Source organism: Cololabis saira, chromosome 16 (genome assembly GCF_033807715.1).
Source record: "Cololabis saira isolate AMF1-May2022 chromosome 16, fColSai1.1, whole genome shotgun sequence".
NCBI classification, from domain to species: domain Eukaryota; kingdom Metazoa; phylum Chordata; class Actinopteri; order Beloniformes; family Belonidae; genus Cololabis; species Cololabis saira.
Genome location: NC_084602.1, coordinates 18,262,958 through 18,280,965, shown reverse-complemented (window position 1 = coordinate 18,280,965; position 18,008 = coordinate 18,262,958). Strand labels below are relative to the sequence as shown.

General features: G+C 43.2%; 1 protein-coding gene across 1 annotated transcript in view; it reads right to left on the bottom strand.

Annotated features, from left to right (window-relative positions):
• The window catches only part of LOC133462136 (nuclear mitotic apparatus protein 1-like), a 32,425-nt gene extending 14,848 nt beyond the window's left edge, over window positions 1–17,577 (bottom strand). Inside the window, exons 1-5 of the mRNA XM_061743280.1 lie at window positions 17,499–17,577; window positions 1,099–1,161; window positions 844–897; window positions 665–730; window positions 58–120 (exon numbers count right to left, since the gene is read on the bottom strand). Of these exons, the coding sequence (XP_061599264.1) occupies window positions 58–120; window positions 665–730; window positions 844–897; window positions 1,099–1,161; window positions 17,499–17,577 (325 nt within the window). The remainder of the gene's footprint in view (window positions 1–57; window positions 121–664; window positions 731–843; window positions 898–1,098; window positions 1,162–17,498) is intronic.
• Between the last annotated feature and the right edge of the window lie 431 nt (window positions 17,578–18,008).

Here is an 18,008-nt window from a genome sequence, read left to right as displayed (position 1 = left end):
CTTCATTGTTTTTAAAAGGATATAATATGCAGTTATTCTGGAAGTCTTATGTGCTACCTGAGTTTTCTGTCTTCAGGTCTTCCAGCTCTTTCTCACCGGCTCTCAGTCTGCTCATCAACTCTGAACAAGAAACGCACAAGTTATAAAGGAGTTCCTCCGGGAACCTCATTGGATCCTCCATTTTTGGTCTCAAGAATGTATATTTGTGAACAAGACCCTGAGAACTTCTCCACTTGGAACAGGACCTCACTCCAGAACTGCAGAAGACATTCCACCCTTTTCAGGGTCAACATAGTGTCCATATATATATATATATATATATATATATATATAACATTACACTACTCTTTCTCATTGGCTGGTGCGATAACATCATGACTCATAGCCAAAAGATGTCTTTCTCATAAACATACACAGGCCCTTTAGACTAAGGGAGAATCACAGCAGTCAAGTTAGATGAAGTCCTGAAATAAAGTCTTGCACTGAAGATTTGTTGAGACTTGGATACATGGTCTTTAATTTGGATAAAAATACAACATCCCATATGCAAACTCTATCTTTGAGTTTTTAATCAAGTCTAAGGTAAATCTTCATAATTGGAACACTTTAGGCAAAAACCAAAACCAGGAAAAGCATGTAATGTCCACTTTAATGATGATGGTACCTGCAGCGAGGGTCTCCAGCTGTGTCAGCTGTGTCTCAGTAAATCCCAGTCTGAACTCCACGTCTACTGAAAAAAAAGTAGAACCTTTGTGGTTTGCAGCCTCCTATTAGGAACCTCTGAATTAAATGAATAATGAGCCCAAATGATTCCTGAAAATGTGGCTCTGCTTAGAAGTTCACCTGCAGTTTTGTTGAGTCCATCTCTCAGTCTAGAGTCCATCACAGAGAGCTGAACTGGAAATACAACACCAACACAATCAATAATCAATTAAAAAGCCATCACTGTTATCACTTTGTCAATGTAGTCACTAGTTATCAATTAAGTGACAGTAATTTACATTTTCATTGGTAGGATTTTGATGTTAGAAGGCTCAACTGGAACCATCAGATTAATTTGTGTTTATAATGGGTTATTCTGGAAGTCGTATGTGCTACCTGAGTTTTCTGTCTTCAGGTCTTCCAGCTCTTTCTCACCAGCTCTCAGTCTGCTCATCAACTCTGAACAAGAAAAGCACAAGTTATAAAGGAGTTTCTCCAGGAACATCATTGGATCCTCAATTTTTGGTCTCAAGAATGTATATTTGTGTAGTTCCCAATGACCAATGTGAGTATTCCAACATAAGACAGATTTCCATTATCAGAGGGGGGTACTTATAATTACATTTTTTATATGTTGATGTTAGAGTAATAATAATAATTAAAGCTGCAAGCAGCGATGAACGGGCCCTCGCACTCACGGCCACCGCCCCCCATAAGCATATCAGAAACGACACCACCCACGACTTCCTATGTCAAACCATTCAAAAGTTATAGCAGAAAAAAGGGACAACCAATCAGAAGAAGGGGCGGGGCTAATTCAGGCCAATGAAGGTCAAGGACTCCATACAGAATCTAATGACACCACCCACGACTCTCTATGTCAAACCATTCCAAAGTTATAGCAGAAAATCGGGACAACCAATCAGAAGAAGGGGCGGGGCTAATTAAGGCCAACGAAGCTTAAGAACTCATTACAGAGTCCCATGACACCACCCACGACCTCCTATGTCAAACCATTAAAAAGTTATAGCAGAAAAAAGGGACAACCAATCAGAAGAAGGGGCGGGGCTAATTCATGCCAATGAAGGTCAAGGACTCCATAAATAATGTGATGACACCACCCAGGACTCCCTATGTGAAACCATTCAAAAGTTATGGCAGAAAATCGGGACAACCAATCAGAAGAAGGGGCGGGGCTAATTAAGGCTAACGAAGCTTAAGGACTCATTACAGAGTCCCCACCCACGACTCTCTATGTCAAACCATTCAAAAGTTATGGCAGAGAAAAGTATTCTAGGGGGCGCTGTTGAGCCGTTAGGCCACGCCCATTAATGCAAACCATGAAATATCAAATGTATCGCCAGGCCTGGCTTGCATGCAAAATTTGGTGACTATCAAATATGGACCAATCAGATGAAGGGGGGGCGTGCCTTTTGGCGTCTAGCGTCGCCATGGTAACACTTTTGAAAGAGAAAAGTAATGCGTGGTGTCGCAGGATGGAGACGCACATTTTGATGTATAACACTCCTGGGTGAACGTTACGGTTCGGGCCGTATTAATTGCCGAAGGAATGGCATAAATTTCGCCAAAATTACACAATTAATTCAAAATGGCCGACTTCCTGTTCGGTTTCGGCCATGGCTCCAAGAGACTTTTCTTTAAGTTGTGCCATGCTACACGTGTGTAGCGATTGTCGTGCATGTACGTCAAACCGTATCGTGGGGCTTGAGGCACAAAGTTTTCCGGGGGGCGCTGTTCAGCCATTTTGCCACGCCCATTAATGCAAACCATGAAATATCAAATTTATCGCCAGGCCCTGCTTGCATGCCAAATTTGGTGCCTTTTGGGGAACTATCAAATATGGACCAATCAGATGAAGGGGGGGCACGCTTGTTGGCGTCTAGCGTCGCCACGGTAACACTTTTGAAAGAGAAAAGTAATGCGCGTAGTCGCAGGATAGAGACGCACATTTTGATGTATAACACATCTGGGTTCATGATACGGTTCGGGCCGTATTAATTCTCGAAGGAATGGCATATATTGCTCCAAAATTACGTGATTCATTCAGAATGTTCAAAATGGCCGACTTCCTGTTCGGTTTCGACCATGGAGCCAAGAGACTTTTCTGTAAGTTGCAACATGATACAGGTGTGTACCGACTTTCGTTCATGTACGTCAAACCGTATTATGGGGCTTGAGGCGCAAAGTTTTTTCTGTCTGAACCAATCAGATGAAGGGTGGGCGCGCTTTTTGGCGTCTAGCGTCGCCACGGTAACGCGTTTGAGAGAGAAAAGTAATGCGTGGTGTCGGAGGATGGAGACGCACATTTTGATGTATAACACACCTCGGTGCTCGTTACGGTTCGGGCCGTATTAACTGCCGAAGGAATGGCATAAATTTCGCCAAAATGACACGACTAATTCAAAATGGCCGACATCCTGTTCGGTTTCGGGCATGACGCCAAGAGACTTTTCTTTAAGTTACGTCATGATACAGGCGTGTACCGATTTTCGTGCATGTACGTCAAACCGTATCGTGGGGCTTGAGGCACAAAGTTTTCAAGGGGGCGCTGTTGAGCCATTTTGCCACGCCCATTAATGCAAACCATTAAATATCAAATTTTTCGCCTGGCCTGGCTTGGGTGCAAAATTTGGTGACTTTTTGGGCACGTTTAGGGGGGCAAAAAGGCCCTCCTTTCGTCAGAAAAATAATAAGAATAATTAAAGCTGCAAGCAGCGATGAACGGGCCCTCGCACTCACGTTCACCGCCCCCCATAAGCATTTCAGAAATGACACCACCCACGACTCTCTATGTCAAACCATTCAAAAGTTATAGCAGAAAAAAGGAACAACCAATCAGAAGAAGGGGCGGGGCTAATTCAGGCCAATGAAGGTCAAGGACTCCATACAGAGTCTGATGACACCACCCACGACTCTCTATGTCAAACCATTCAAAAGTTATAGCAGAAAATCGGGACAACCAATCAGAAGAAGGGGCGGGGCTAATTCAGGCCAATGAAGGTCAAGGACTCCATACAGAATCGGATGATACCACCCACGACTCTCTATGTCAAACCATTCAAAAGTTATGGCAGAAAATCGGGACAACCAATCAGAAGAAGGGGCGGGGCTAATTCAGGCCAATTATGGTCAAGGACTCAATACCGAGTCCCATGACACCACCCACGACTCTTTATATCAAACCATTCAAAAGTTATGGCAGATAAAAGTTTTCTAGGGGGCGCTGTTGAGCCGTTAGGCCACGCCCATTAATGCAAACCATGAAATATCACATTTATCACCAGGCCTGGCTTGCATGCAAAATTTGGTGACTTTTGGAGAACTATCAAATATGGACCAATCAGATGAAGGGGACACGCGCTTTTTCGCATCTAGCGTCGCCACGGTAACACTTTTGAAAGAGAAAAGTAATGTGCGTCATCGCAGGACAGAGGACATTTTGATGTAAAAAAAACACAAAAATTGCTGACAAAAAATTTCGTCATGCAGCCTGCAGGCTCGAACTCTCGAACTCTGGCACCAAAGACCGCAATAATGAGGCTGAGCTATGTTTCAGTTATACCTTTAGCTTTGACTTACTGGCTTAGGAGAGACCAACATGGCGATAAAATGTCTGGAACTTTTTTTTCCTAATTTTTTAAATATTTGTAAGGTATAAAGATTAGTAAAACACTACTATTTTTATTACTTTTTCTGTAACCATTCTACAAGGTTCTAACCGGGCTGAGCACGGGTCTATTTCTGACGTCACCATATTACAGGCAGCTGATCGGTCGGGGAGAGGGACCGTCATCACCCTACTCGCCACTGATTGGTCGGGGGGGCGGGGCCGTCATCACCCTACTCGCCACTGATTGGTCGGGGGGCGGGGCCGTCATCACCCTACTCGCCACTGATTGGTCGGGGGGCGGGGCCGTCATCACCCTACTCGCCACTGATTGGTCGGGGGGCGGGGCCGTCATCACCCTACTCGCCACTGATTGGTTAGGGGGCGGGGCCGTCATCACCCTACTCGCCACTGATTGGTCGGGGGGCAGGGCCAGCAGACGTTTGAATCAGGAAGCGGGACTCTCTATGTCAAACCATTCCAAAGTTATAGCAGAAAATCGGGACAACCAATCAGAAGAAGGGGCGGGGCTAATTCAGGCCAATGAAGGCCAAGGACTCCATAAAGAATCTGATGACACCACCCACGACTCCCTATGTCAAACCATTCCAAAGTTATAGCAGAAAATCGGGACAACCAATCAGAAGAAGGGGCGGGGCTAATTAAGGCCAACGAAGCTTAAGGACTCTTTACAGAATCCCATGACACCACCCACAACTCTCTATGTCAAACCATTCAAAAGTTATGGCAGATAAGAGTATTCTAGGGGGCACTGTTGAGCCGTTAGGCCACGCCCATTAATGCAAACCATGAAATATCACATTTATCACCAAGTCTGTCTTGCATGCAAAATTTGGTGACTTTTGGAGAACTATCAAATATGGACCAATCACATGAAGGGGGGGCGCGCCTTTTGGCGTCTAGCGTCGCCACGGTAACACTTTTGAAAGAGAAAAGTAATGCGTGTTGTCGCAGGATGTAGCCGCACATTTTGATGTATAACATACTTGGGTGCACGTTACGGTTTGGGCTGAATTAACTGCCGAAGGAAGGGCATAAATTTCGCCAAAATGACACAATTTATTCAAAATGGCCGACATCCTGTTAAGTTTGGGCCATGGCTCCAAGAGACTTTTCTTTAAGTTGTGCCATGATACAGGTGTGTAGCGATTTTCGTGCATGTACGTCAAACCGTATTGTGGGGCTTGAGGCACAAAGTTTTCCGGGGGGCGCTGTTGAGCCATTTTGCCACGCCCATTAATACAAACCATGAAATATCAAATTTATCGCCAGGCCTGGCTTGCATGCCAAATTTGGTGCCTTTTGGGGAACTATCAAATATGGACCAATCAGATGAAGGGGGGGTGCGCTTGTTGGTGTCTAGCGTCGCCACGGTAACACTCTTGAAAGAGAAAAGTAATGCGTGTAGTCGCAGGATGGAGACGCACATTTTGATGTATAACACATCTGGGTTCACGATACGGGTCGGGCTGAATTGATTCTCGAAGGAATGGCATATATTGTTCCAAAATTACGCGATTAATTCAGAATGTTCAAAATGGCCGACTTCCTGTTAGGTTTCGGCCATGGCTCCAAGAGACTTTTCTTTAAGTTGCTACATGATACAGGTGTGTACCGATTTTCGTTCATGTACGTCAAACCGTATTATGGGGCTTGAGGCACAAAGTTTTTTCTGTCGAACCAATCAGATGAAGGGTGGGCGCGCTTTTTGGCGTCTAGCGCCGCCACGGTAACGCTTTTGAAAGAGAAAAGTAATGCGTGTTGTCGCAGGATGGAGACGCACATTTTGATGTATAACACACTTGGGGGCACGTTACGGTTCGGGCTGAATTAACTTTCGAAGGAGTGGCATAAATTTCGCCAAAATGACACGACTAATTCAAAATGGCCGACTTCCTGTTCAGTTTCGGGCATGACACCAAGAGACTTTTCTTTAAGTTGTCCCATGATACAGGTGTGTACCAATTTTTGTGCATGTACGTCAAACCGTATCGTGGGGCTTGAGGCACAAAGTTTTCAAGGGGGCGCTGTTGAGCCATTTTACCACGCCCATTAATGCAAACCATTAAATATCAAATTTTTCGCCAGGCCTGACTTGGGTGCAAAATTTGGTGACTTTTTGGGCATGTTAAGGGGGGCAAAAAGGCCATCACTTTGTCAGAAGAAAAAAAATAATAATAATTAAAGCTGCAAGCAGCGATGAACGGGCCCTCGCACTCACGGCCGCCGCCCCCCATAAGTATATCAGAAATGACACCACCCACGACTTCCTATGTCAAACCATTCAAAAGTTATAGCAGAAAAAAGGGACAACCAATCACAAGAAGGGGCGGGGCTAATACAGGCCAATGAAGGTCAAGGACTCCATACAGAGTCTGATGACACCACCCACGACTCTCCAAGTCAAACCATTCAAAAGTTATAGCAGGAAATAGGGACAACCAATCAAAAGAAGGGGCGGGGCTAATTTTCACCAATTATGGTCAAGGACTCAATACCGAGTCCCATGACACCACCCATGACTCTTTATGTCAAACCATTCAAAAGTTATGGCAGAGAAAAGTTTTCCGGGGGGCGCTGTTGAGCCATTTTGCCACGCCCATTAATGCAAACCATGAAATATCAAATTTATCACCAGGCCTGGCTTGCATGCAAAATTTGGTGACTTTTGGAGAACTATCAAATATGGACCAATCAGATTAAGGGGGCACGCTTTTTGGCGTCTAGCATCGCCACGGTAACACTTTTGAAAGAGAAAAGTAATGCGCGTAGTCGCAAGATGGAGACGCACATTTTGAGGTATAAGTCACCTGGATGCACGTTACGGTTCGGGCCGTATTAATTGCCGAAGGAATGGCATTAATTGCGCCAAAATTACACAATTAATTCAAAATGGCCGACTTCCTGTTCAATTTCGGCCATGGCGCCAAGAGACTTTTCTTTAAGTTGCGACATGATACAGGTGTGTACCGATTTTCGTTCATGTACGTCAAACCGTATTCTGGGGCTTGAGGCTCAAAGTTTTTTCCCTCTGAACCAATCAGATGAAGGGTGGGCGCACTTTTTGGTGTCTAGCGTTGCCGCGGTAACGCTTTTAAATGAGAAAAGTAATGTGCGTCGTTCAGGGGCGTCTCTAGGATTGTGACACATCTGGGGCTTAGCCCTGAAAAGTTTTATGATGTGCGCGCTTAGAGCGCGCGCCCGAAAATTTTGGACATAGAGACATTGATTTATCACGTACAATTAGGTCTCTGCATTAATTCTGACTCTACACCTACTGTCTTTGTTCATTTCTTGTTTGTAACTTTTTACCTTCACTCCACACTTGCCTTTCTCATTTACTTATATATATCAAAATGTGTGCAGCTTTTTCAGGAAAAGTGTTAGTGCTATATCTTTTTTCTTTTCATACTATACATACAAACTATACCGATCTCAAATCTCACTGCTCTGCTCTGTGTTGTGCGTCTATAAATAGAACAGATACAGGGGTGCTCGTTAAGATGTGTATTAACACAGTTCCCCACAAACACATGATAAATTAAATAAGACTGACAGTATCAGGCATCAGAATGGCTTGTCTTAAAAAACATAGGAAAATTCTCGACGTGGACGAGAGAGGGTGCAACGCGCCCGAACCCTCTAGGGGGGTCCGGGGGCATGCCCCCCCGGAAAAATTTTGAAAAATAGACTCAAAATGGTGCATTCTGGTGGTCTCAAAGCTCCATAATCACATCTTTTATCAATGCAAGAATACACACAAAAAATCTGAATTTTTGCAAAGAATGATGCATTTTGATAACATAATAACACGCATTCATCATCATGGGTAATTCTTCATGCATGAATAAATCTTGAAATGAAGATAATTATATCTTAAACTTCTACAATGGCCAGAATCCCCCTTTCCCACCGAAAAAACTAGGGATGCACCGAAATGAAAATTGGAGGCCGAACCTGAAGCCGAATAAAATTTAAAGACTTGGCTGAATACTGAGTACCGAATAGCCTACGGAATGCGGTTGTTCACAGTTTTTCATTTATTTTGCCATTTTTTATTTTTTTTTTACCAAATACAAGTCATCTGAACAGCTTTCTGCCTGCTGCCTGCTGTTTTGACTCACGACATGCGTCGTGGGACCTGGAGGTGTTAACCACTTGTGCGCCAAAGCCAAAGAAGTGGCTTGAAAAATAAATAAATAAATAATAATAATTGTTAATTGTAATTGAATTGTAATTGAATTGTTACTCAAATCTGTCCATTGTTTTATCTAAGCATCAACATAAGAGGACCGTAGATTAACCTAAACACAAAAAAAAAAAAAAAAAAAATTTTTTTTTTTTTTTTTTTTTTTTTTTTTTTAATTCATATTCGGGGCTAATTAAAAAACATCCGGGGCTTTAGCCCCGAATGTTTTAGCCTAGGGACGCCACTGGCGTCGTTGCAGGACAGGGACGCACATATTGATGTAGAAAAAAAAAATTGCTGACAAAAAAGTCTGGATACTGCGGGAATGGAACTCTGATCTCTGAATCCAAAGACGGGAACGCTCTGGCTGAGCTAAGACTCAGCTTCTCATTTCTAATTGACCTACTGACTTAGGAGAGACCAACATATCGATATTTAGTATGTAAGTCTGGGGCTGTTTTTTCTAATTTTTTTAAATATTTGTAAGTTATAAATATTAGTAAAACCCTACTATTTTAATTATTACTTTTTCTGTAACCATTCTGCCAAGGTTGTAACCGGGCTGAGCTGGGAATATTTCTGACGTCACCACATTACAGGGAGCTGATTGGTCGGGGGGCGGGGCCGTCATCACCCTACTCGCCACTGATTGGTCGGGGGGCGGGGCCGTCATCACCCTACTCGCCACCGATTGGTCGGGGGGCGGGGCCGTCATCACCCTCCGCGCCACTGATTGGTCGGGAGGCGGGGCCGTCATCACCCTACTCGCCACCGATTGGTCGGGGGGCGGGGCCGGCAGACGTTTGAATCAGGAAGCGGGAGTCAGCGCGAGAGCGACTGGCGGCTCGTGGCGATTTTATTATAAAAAAGGGACAACCAATCAGAAGAAGGGGCGGGGCTAATTCAGGCCAAAGAAGCTCAAGGACTCAATGCAGAGTCCCTTGACACCACCTACGACTTCCTATGTCAAACCATTCAAAGTTTATAGCAGAAAAAAGAGACAACCAATCAGAAGAAGGGGCGGGGCTAATTCAGGCCAATGAAGGTCAAGGACTCCATACAGAATCTGATGACACCACCCACGACTCTCTATGTCAAACCATTCAAAAGTTATGGCAGAGAAAAGTATTCAAGGTGGCGCTGTTGAGCCGTTAGGCCACGCCCATTAATGCAAACCATGAAATATAAAATTTATCACCAGGCCTGGCTTGCATGCAAAATTTGGTGACTTTTGGAGAACTATCAAATATGGACCAATCACATGAAGGGGGGGGCGCGCCTTTTGGCGTCTAGCGTCGCCACGGTAACACTTTTGAAAGAGAAAAGTAATGCGTGGTGTCGCAGGATGTAGACGCACATTTTGATGTATAACACACCTGGGTGCACGATACGGTTCGGGCTGAATTAACTCTCGAAGGAATGGCATAAATTTCGCCAAAATGACACAATTTATTCAAAATGGCCGACATCCTGTTCGGTTTTGGCCATGGCTCCAAGAGACTTTTCTTTAAGTTGTGCCATGATACAGGTGTGTAGCGATTTTCGTGCATGTACGTCAAACCGTATTGTGGGGCTTGAGGCACAAAGTTTTCCGGGGGGCGCTGTTGAGCCATTTTGCCACGCCCATTAATGCAAACCATGAAATATCAAATTTATCACCAGGCCTGGCTTGCATGCCAAATTTGGTGCCTTTTGGGGAACTATCAAATATGGACCAATCAGATGAAGGGGGGGTGCGCTTGTTGGCGTCTAGCGTCGCCACGGTAACACTTTCGAAAGAGAAAAGTAATGCGTGTAGTCGCAGGATGGAGACGCACATTTTGATGTATAACACATCTGGGTTCACGATACGGTTCGGGCTGAATTAACTCTCGAAGAATGGCATATATTGCTCCAAAATTACGCAATTAATTCAGAATGTTCAAAATGGCCGACTTCCTGTTCGGTTTCGGCCATGGCGCCAAGAGACTTTTCTTTTAGTTGCGACATGATACAGGAGTGTACCAATTTTCGTTCATGTACGTCAAACCGTATTATGGGGCTTGAGGCGCAAAGTTTTTTCTGTCTGAACCAACCAGATGAAGGGTGGGCGCGCTTTTTGGCGTCTAGCGTCGCCACGGTAACGCTTTTGAAAGAGAAAAGTAATGCGTGTGGTCGCAGGAGGGAGACGCACATTTTGATGTATAATACACCTGGGTGCACGTTACGGTTCGGGCTGAATTAACTGCCGAAGGAATGGCATAAATTGCGCCAAAGTGACACGATTAATTCAAAATGGCCGACTTCCTGTTCGGTTTCGGGCATGACGGCAAGAGACTTTTCTTTAAGTTGTCCCATGATACAGGTGTGTACCGATTTTCGTGCATGTACGTCAAACCGTATCGTGGGGCTTGAGGCACAAAGTTTTCAAGGGGGCGCTGTTGAGCCATTTTGCCACGCCCATTAATGCAAACCATTAAATATCAAATTTTTCGCCAGGCCTGACTTGGGTGCAAAATTTGGTGACTTTTTGGGCATGTTAAGGGGGGCAAAAAGGCCTTCACTTTGTCAGGAAAATAATAATAATAATAATAATAATAATAAAAATTCCTGCAAATACAATAGGGCCTTCGCACTGCAAGTGCTCGGGCCCTAATAATAATAATTAAAGCTGCAAGCAGCGATGAACGGGCCCTCGCACTCACGGCCGCCGCCCCCCATAAGTATATCAGAAATGACACCACCCACGACTTCCTATGTCAAACCATTCAAAAGTTATAGCAGAAAAAAGGGACAACCAATCACAAGAAGGGGCGGGGCTAATACAGGCCAATGAAGGTCAAGGACTCCATACAGAGTCTGATGACACCACCCACGACTCTCCAAGTCAAACCATTCAAAAGTTATAGCAGGAAATAGGGACAACCAATCAAAAGAAGGGGCGGGGCTAATTTTCACCAATTATGGTCAAGGACTCAATACCGAGTCCCATGACACCACCCATGACTCTTTATGTCAAACCATTCAAAAGTTATGGCAGAGAAAAGTTTTCCGGGGGGCGCTGTTGAGCCATTTTGCCACGCCCATTAATGCAAACCATGAAATATCAAATTTATCACCAGGCCTGGCTTGCATGCAAAATTTGGTGACTTTTGGAGAACTATCAAATATGGACCAATCAGATTAAGGGGGCACGCTTTTTGGCGTCTAGCATCGCCACGGTAACACTTTTGAAAGAGAAAAGTAATGCGCGTAGTCGCAAGATGGAGACGCACATTTTGAGGTATAAGTCACCTGGATGCACGTTACGGTTCGGGCCGTATTAATTGCCGAAGGAATGGCATTAATTGCGCCAAAATTACACAATTAATTCAAAATGGCCGACTTCCTGTTCAATTTCGGCCATGGCGCCAAGAGACTTTTCTTTAAGTTGCGACATGATACAGGTGTGTACCGATTTTCGTTCATGTACGTCAAACCGTATTCTGGGGCTTGAGGCTCAAAGTTTTTTCCCTCTGAACCAATCAGATGAAGGGTGGGCGCACTTTTTGGTGTCTAGCGTTGCCGCGGTAACGCTTTTAAATGAGAAAAGTAATGTGCGTCGTTCAGGGGCGTCTCTAGGATTGTGACACATCTGGGGCTTAGCCCTGAAAAGTTTTATGATGTGCGCGCTTAGAGCGCGCGCCCGAAAATTTTGGACATAGAGACATTGATTTATCACGTACAATTAGGTCTCTGCATTAATTCTGACTCTACACCTACTGTCTTTGTTCATTTCTTGTTTGTAACTTTTTACCTTCACTCCACACTTGCCTTTCTCATTTACTTATATATATCAAAATGTGTGCAGCTTTTTCAGGAAAAGTGTTAGTGCTATATCTTTTTTCTTTTCATACTATACATACAAACTATACCGATCTCAAATCTCACTGCTCTGCTCTGTGTTGTGCGTCTATAAATAGAACAGATACAGGGGTGCTCGTTAAGATGTGTATTAACACAGTTCCCCACAAACACATGATAAATTAAATAAGACTGACAGTATCAGGCATCAGAATGGCTTGTCTTAAAAAACATAGGAAAATTCTCGACGTGGACGAGAGAGGGTGCAACGCGCCCGAACCCTCTAGGGGGGTCCGGGGGCATGCCCCCCCGGAAAAATTTTGAAAAATAGACTCAAAATGGTGCATTCTGGTGGTCTCAAAGCTCCATAATCACATCTTTTATCAATGCAAGAATACACACAAAAAATCTGAATTTTTGCAAAGAATGATGCATTTTGATAACATAATAACACGCATTCATCATCATGGGTAATTCTTCATGCATGAATAAATCTTGAAATGAAGATAATTATATCTTAAACTTCTACAATGGCCAGAATCCCCCTTTCCCACCGAAAAAACTAGGGATGCACCGAAATGAAAATTGGAGGCCGAACCTGAAGCCGAATAAAATTTAAAGACTTGGCTGAATACTGAGTACCGAATAGCCTACGGAATGCGGTTGTTCACAGTTTTTCATTTATTTTGCCATTTTTTATTTTTTTTTTACCAAATACAAGTCATCTGAACAGCTTTCTGCCTGCTGCCTGCTGTTTTGACTCACGACATGCGTCGTGGGACCTGGAGGTGTTAACCACTTGTGCGCCAAAGCCAAAGAAGTGGCTTGAAAAATAAATAAATAAATAATAATAATTGTTAATTGTAATTGAATTGTAATTGAATTGTTACTCAAATCTGTCCATTGTTTTATCTAAGCATCAACATAAGAGGACCGTAGATTAACCTAAACACAAAAAAAAAAAAAAAAAAAATTTTTTTTTTTTTTTTTTTTTTTTTTTTTTTAATTCATATTCGGGGCTAATTAAAAAACATCCGGGGCTTTAGCCCCGAATGTTTTAGCCTAGGGACGCCACTGGCGTCGTTGCAGGACAGGGACGCACATATTGATGTAGAAAAAAAAAATTGCTGACAAAAAAGTCTGGATACTGCGGGAATGGAACTCTGATCTCTGAATCCAAAGACGGGAACGCTCTGGCTGAGCTAAGACTCAGCTTCTCATTTCTAATTGACCTACTGACTTAGGAGAGACCAACATATCGATATTTAGTATGTAAGTCTGGGGCTGTTTTTTCTAATTTTTTTAAATATTTGTAAGTTATAAATATTAGTAAAACCCTACTATTTTAATTATTACTTTTTCTGTAACCATTCTGCCAAGGTTGTAACCGGGCTGAGCTGGGAATATTTCTGACGTCACCACATTACAGGGAGCTGATTGGTCGGGGGGCGGGGCCGTCATCACCCTACTCGCCACTGATTGGTCGGGGGGCGGGGCCGTCATCACCCTACTCGCCACCGATTGGTCGGGGGGCGGGGCCGTCATCACCCTCCGCGCCACTGATTGGTCGGGAGGCGGGGCCGTCATCACCCTACTCGCCACCGATTGGTCGGGGGGCGGGGCCGGCAGACGTTTGAATCAGGAAGCGGGAGTCAGCGCGAGAGCGACTGGCGGCTCGTGGCGATTTTATTATAAAAAAGGGACAACCAATCAGAAGAAGGGGCGGGGCTAATTCAGGCCAAAGAAGCTCAAGGACTCATTGCAGAGTCCCTTGACACCACCTACGACTTCCTATGTCAAACCATTCAAAGTTTATAGCAGAAAAAAGAGACAACCAATCAGAAGAAGGGGCGGGGCTAATTCAGGCCAATGAAGGTCAAGGACTCCATACAGAATCTGATGACACCACCCACGACTCTCTATGTCAAACCATTCAAAAGTTATGGCAGAGAAAAGTATTCAAGGTGGCGCTGTTGAGCCGTTAGGCCACGCCCATTAATGCAAACCATGAAATATAAAATTTATCACCAGGCCTGGCTTGCATGCAAAATTTGGTGACTTTTGGAGAACTATCAAATATGGACCAATCACATGAAGGGGGGGGCGCGCCTTTTGGCGTCTAGCGTCGCCACGGTAACACTTTTGAAAGAGAAAAGTAATGCGTGGTGTCGCAGGATGTAGACGCACATTTTGATGTATAACACACCTGGGTGCACGATACGGTTCGGGCTGAATTAACTCTCGAAGGAATGGCATAAATTTCGCCAAAATGACACAATTTATTCAAAATGGCCGACATCCTGTTCGGTTTTGGCCATGGCTCCAAGAGACTTTTCTTTAAGTTGTGCCATGATACAGGTGTGTAGCGATTTTCGTGCATGTACGTCAAACCGTATTGTGGGGCTTGAGGCACAAAGTTTTCCGGGGGGCGCTGTTGAGCCATTTTGCCACGCCCATTAATGCAAACCATGAAATATCAAATTTATCACCAGGCCTGGCTTGCATGCCAAATTTGGTGCCTTTTGGGGAACTATCAAATATGGACCAATCAGATGAAGGGGGGGTGCGCTTGTTGGCGTCTAGCGTCGCCACGGTAACACTTTCGAAAGAGAAAAGTAATGCGTGTAGTCGCAGGATGGAGACGCACATTTTGATGTATAACACATCTGGGTTCACGATACGGTTCGGGCTGAATTAACTCTCGAAGAATGGCATATATTGCTCCAAAATTACGCAATTAATTCAGAATGTTCAAAATGGCCGACTTCCTGTTCGGTTTCGGCCATGGCGCCAAGAGACTTTTCTTTTAGTTGCGACATGATACAGGAGTGTACCAATTTTCGTTCATGTACGTCAAACCGTATTATGGGGCTTGAGGCGCAAAGTTTTTTCTGTCTGAACCAACCAGATGAAGGGTGGGCGCGCTTTTTGGCGTCTAGCGTCGCCACGGTAACGCTTTTGAAAGAGAAAAGTAATGCGTGTGGTCGCAGGAGGGAGACGCACATTTTGATGTATAATACACCTGGGTGCACGTTACGGTTCGGGCTGAATTAACTGCCGAAGGAATGGCATAAATTGCGCCAAAGTGACACGATTAATTCAAAATGGCCGACTTCCTGTTCGGTTTCGGGCATGACGGCAAGAGACTTTTCTTTAAGTTGTCCCATGATACAGGTGTGTACCGATTTTCGTGCATGTACGTCAAACCGTATCGTGGGGCTTGAGGCACAAAGTTTTCAAGGGGGCGCTGTTGAGCCATTTTGCCACGCCCATTAATGCAAACCATTAAATATCAAATTTTTCGCCAGGCCTGACTTGGGTGCAAAATTTGGTGACTTTTTGGGCATGTTAAGGGGGGCAAAAAGGCCTTCACTTTGTCAGGAAAATAATAATAATAATAATAATAATAATAAAAATTCCTGCAAATACAATAGGGCCTTCGCACTGCAAGTGCTCGGGCCCTAATAAAAATTCCTGCAAATACAATAGGGCCTTCGCACTGCAAGTGCTCGGGCCCTAATAATAAAAAAAATACAAATAATTCCTACAGATACAATAGGGCCTTCGCACTGAAGGTGCTCGGGCCCTAATAAACTTTATTTATATAGCACCTTTCAGACGAAAGTCGCAGCTCAAGGTGCTTTACAGTAACAGTACAAATAAGAAACAGCAAATAAAACAAAAAACACAAATATTTAAGTGCAGCAATATAAAACATAACCCTCACAAAATTAAGTTCCAAATTCCTCCACAGAACAACTACTAAGATAGGATAATATAAAAAGGAATATAAAAATTGAATATATGAATATAAAAAGGTAAAAATGCTGCACGAGTCGTAGGCATATGAAAAATAAAAAGATAAAAATATCAACAAATAAGAGTACAAGATAAAAATGATCATATAAAAACATTTAAAAGTGTAAAAGTAATGCAGACAGTAAAAATCAATGATATATATGGTAGATAAAAGGAAAGTGGCAGCTAAGGCGCGGTTATCTTATGTTTAAATGCTTGAGTAAAGAGATAGGTTTTAAGTTGTCTTTTGAAAATATCTACCGAGAGTGACCATCAAGAACCATCAGCTTCTTTGTTTCTAAATGAGTTCCTGAGGGAACATCATGGAATCCTCCACTGTTTCAGGTAAAAAATGCAAGTGCCTCCATCAATGAGCTCCTATGTTTGCAATGTATCTTATTCACAGTGTTGCTGAAAAGGTTATGGAAGATTTTATTTGAGAAGTGACCCAGTTTGACTTTAGATGTGAATATTTTTGGATTTACATTAGGGAGAGGTATGCATTCTCAGAGGAAATTTATGTTTTCCTGATCACCTGATGCATGGTGTGACAAATTGTGTTTTTCTGCAGCCTAAAATCTTGTAAACTTGTCAAGGTTCAGGGGATTGGACCGAAGTGCAGCAGAAGCAGCAGGAAACAACAATTAAGTCCTTCATTTATTAACTATAAATGCTGAGCAATGTAGGTTGACCAAAAACCAGAAACTAAAACCAAGAGGCCCCACGAGAAGAAACACCAGACTCAAGCACAGGCAGAAGGATGGGCAGAGAAACATAAAAAAGACAGAGCAATGTATAGATACAACCATGACGGCCAAGGAGAACCAGGTGAGAATGATTAAGATTCTAAAGAGGAAAGGACACACAAATGGACAATACTTCTGAAGTAAAACAGATGATATATAACAATTACAACTAAGCAGAAAGTTAGAACCATTAAAAACTAAAATACAGTAGTCAACATTTAAAGAGGATCAAAACATTTACTCAAAGTTGTCCTAAGACAAAAAGACAAAAATGGAAATTGTTCAACATTGTGGCATAACATGTAACTAATGTAAAAAATCCAATATCTCAACAAAACTTTTCATCTGAAGCCTCAAAAAGCAGAGACCCAGAACTTACAGTAGGCTATAAAGAAAATGGGAAATGGGAAGTTTCAGAGCAATTGACCCAGAAAAAAACAGAACCAAACCCAGAGCCCCAATCCATTCCTTCATGTGAGACCATGAAGGCAGCATTACAGCGGGTTTCTTCTCTGAGTTAAAAATGTATTTTGACTTTGCATGAGTTTAATATGTTGTATAAAAACTCATGAACAGAAGTGTTGGGTGTTACCTGAGTTTTGTATCTTCAGGTCTTCCAGCTGTTCCTCATTGACTCCAAATTTGACTTCCAGAGCTGAACAGGAAATCATTCACATTTAATTGAAGTTTTTGTCAATGATAAATGAAACTAAACTGGAGTTTATGGCAGTACCTGCAGTGAAACCCTCCAGTTGTTCCAGATGTTTCTCAGTGGATCTCAGCCTGACGTCCACGTCTGCTGAACAAACATATGTGTACTCGGCTGACCAAAGTTTTTTTCAGTCTATATCAATGCATATTCTGCTTTTCCAAACTTTCAAAATGTTAAAATCATTTTTACTGTCATTTGCCCAGTTTCAGGCTGTCTCATTGTCTTCTTAAGAAGTGCATGACTGATGAAGCAGTCAGTACAAGTTTTGAAAGAGCAGTTTTCTGTGTTTTCATTAATCATTAGTTCCATCTGCTATTGGTCCTCTAAACACAAATACCAGATCAGCCTCTTCCCATGAATCCATCCCCCAACTACACTATCATCTAGTTG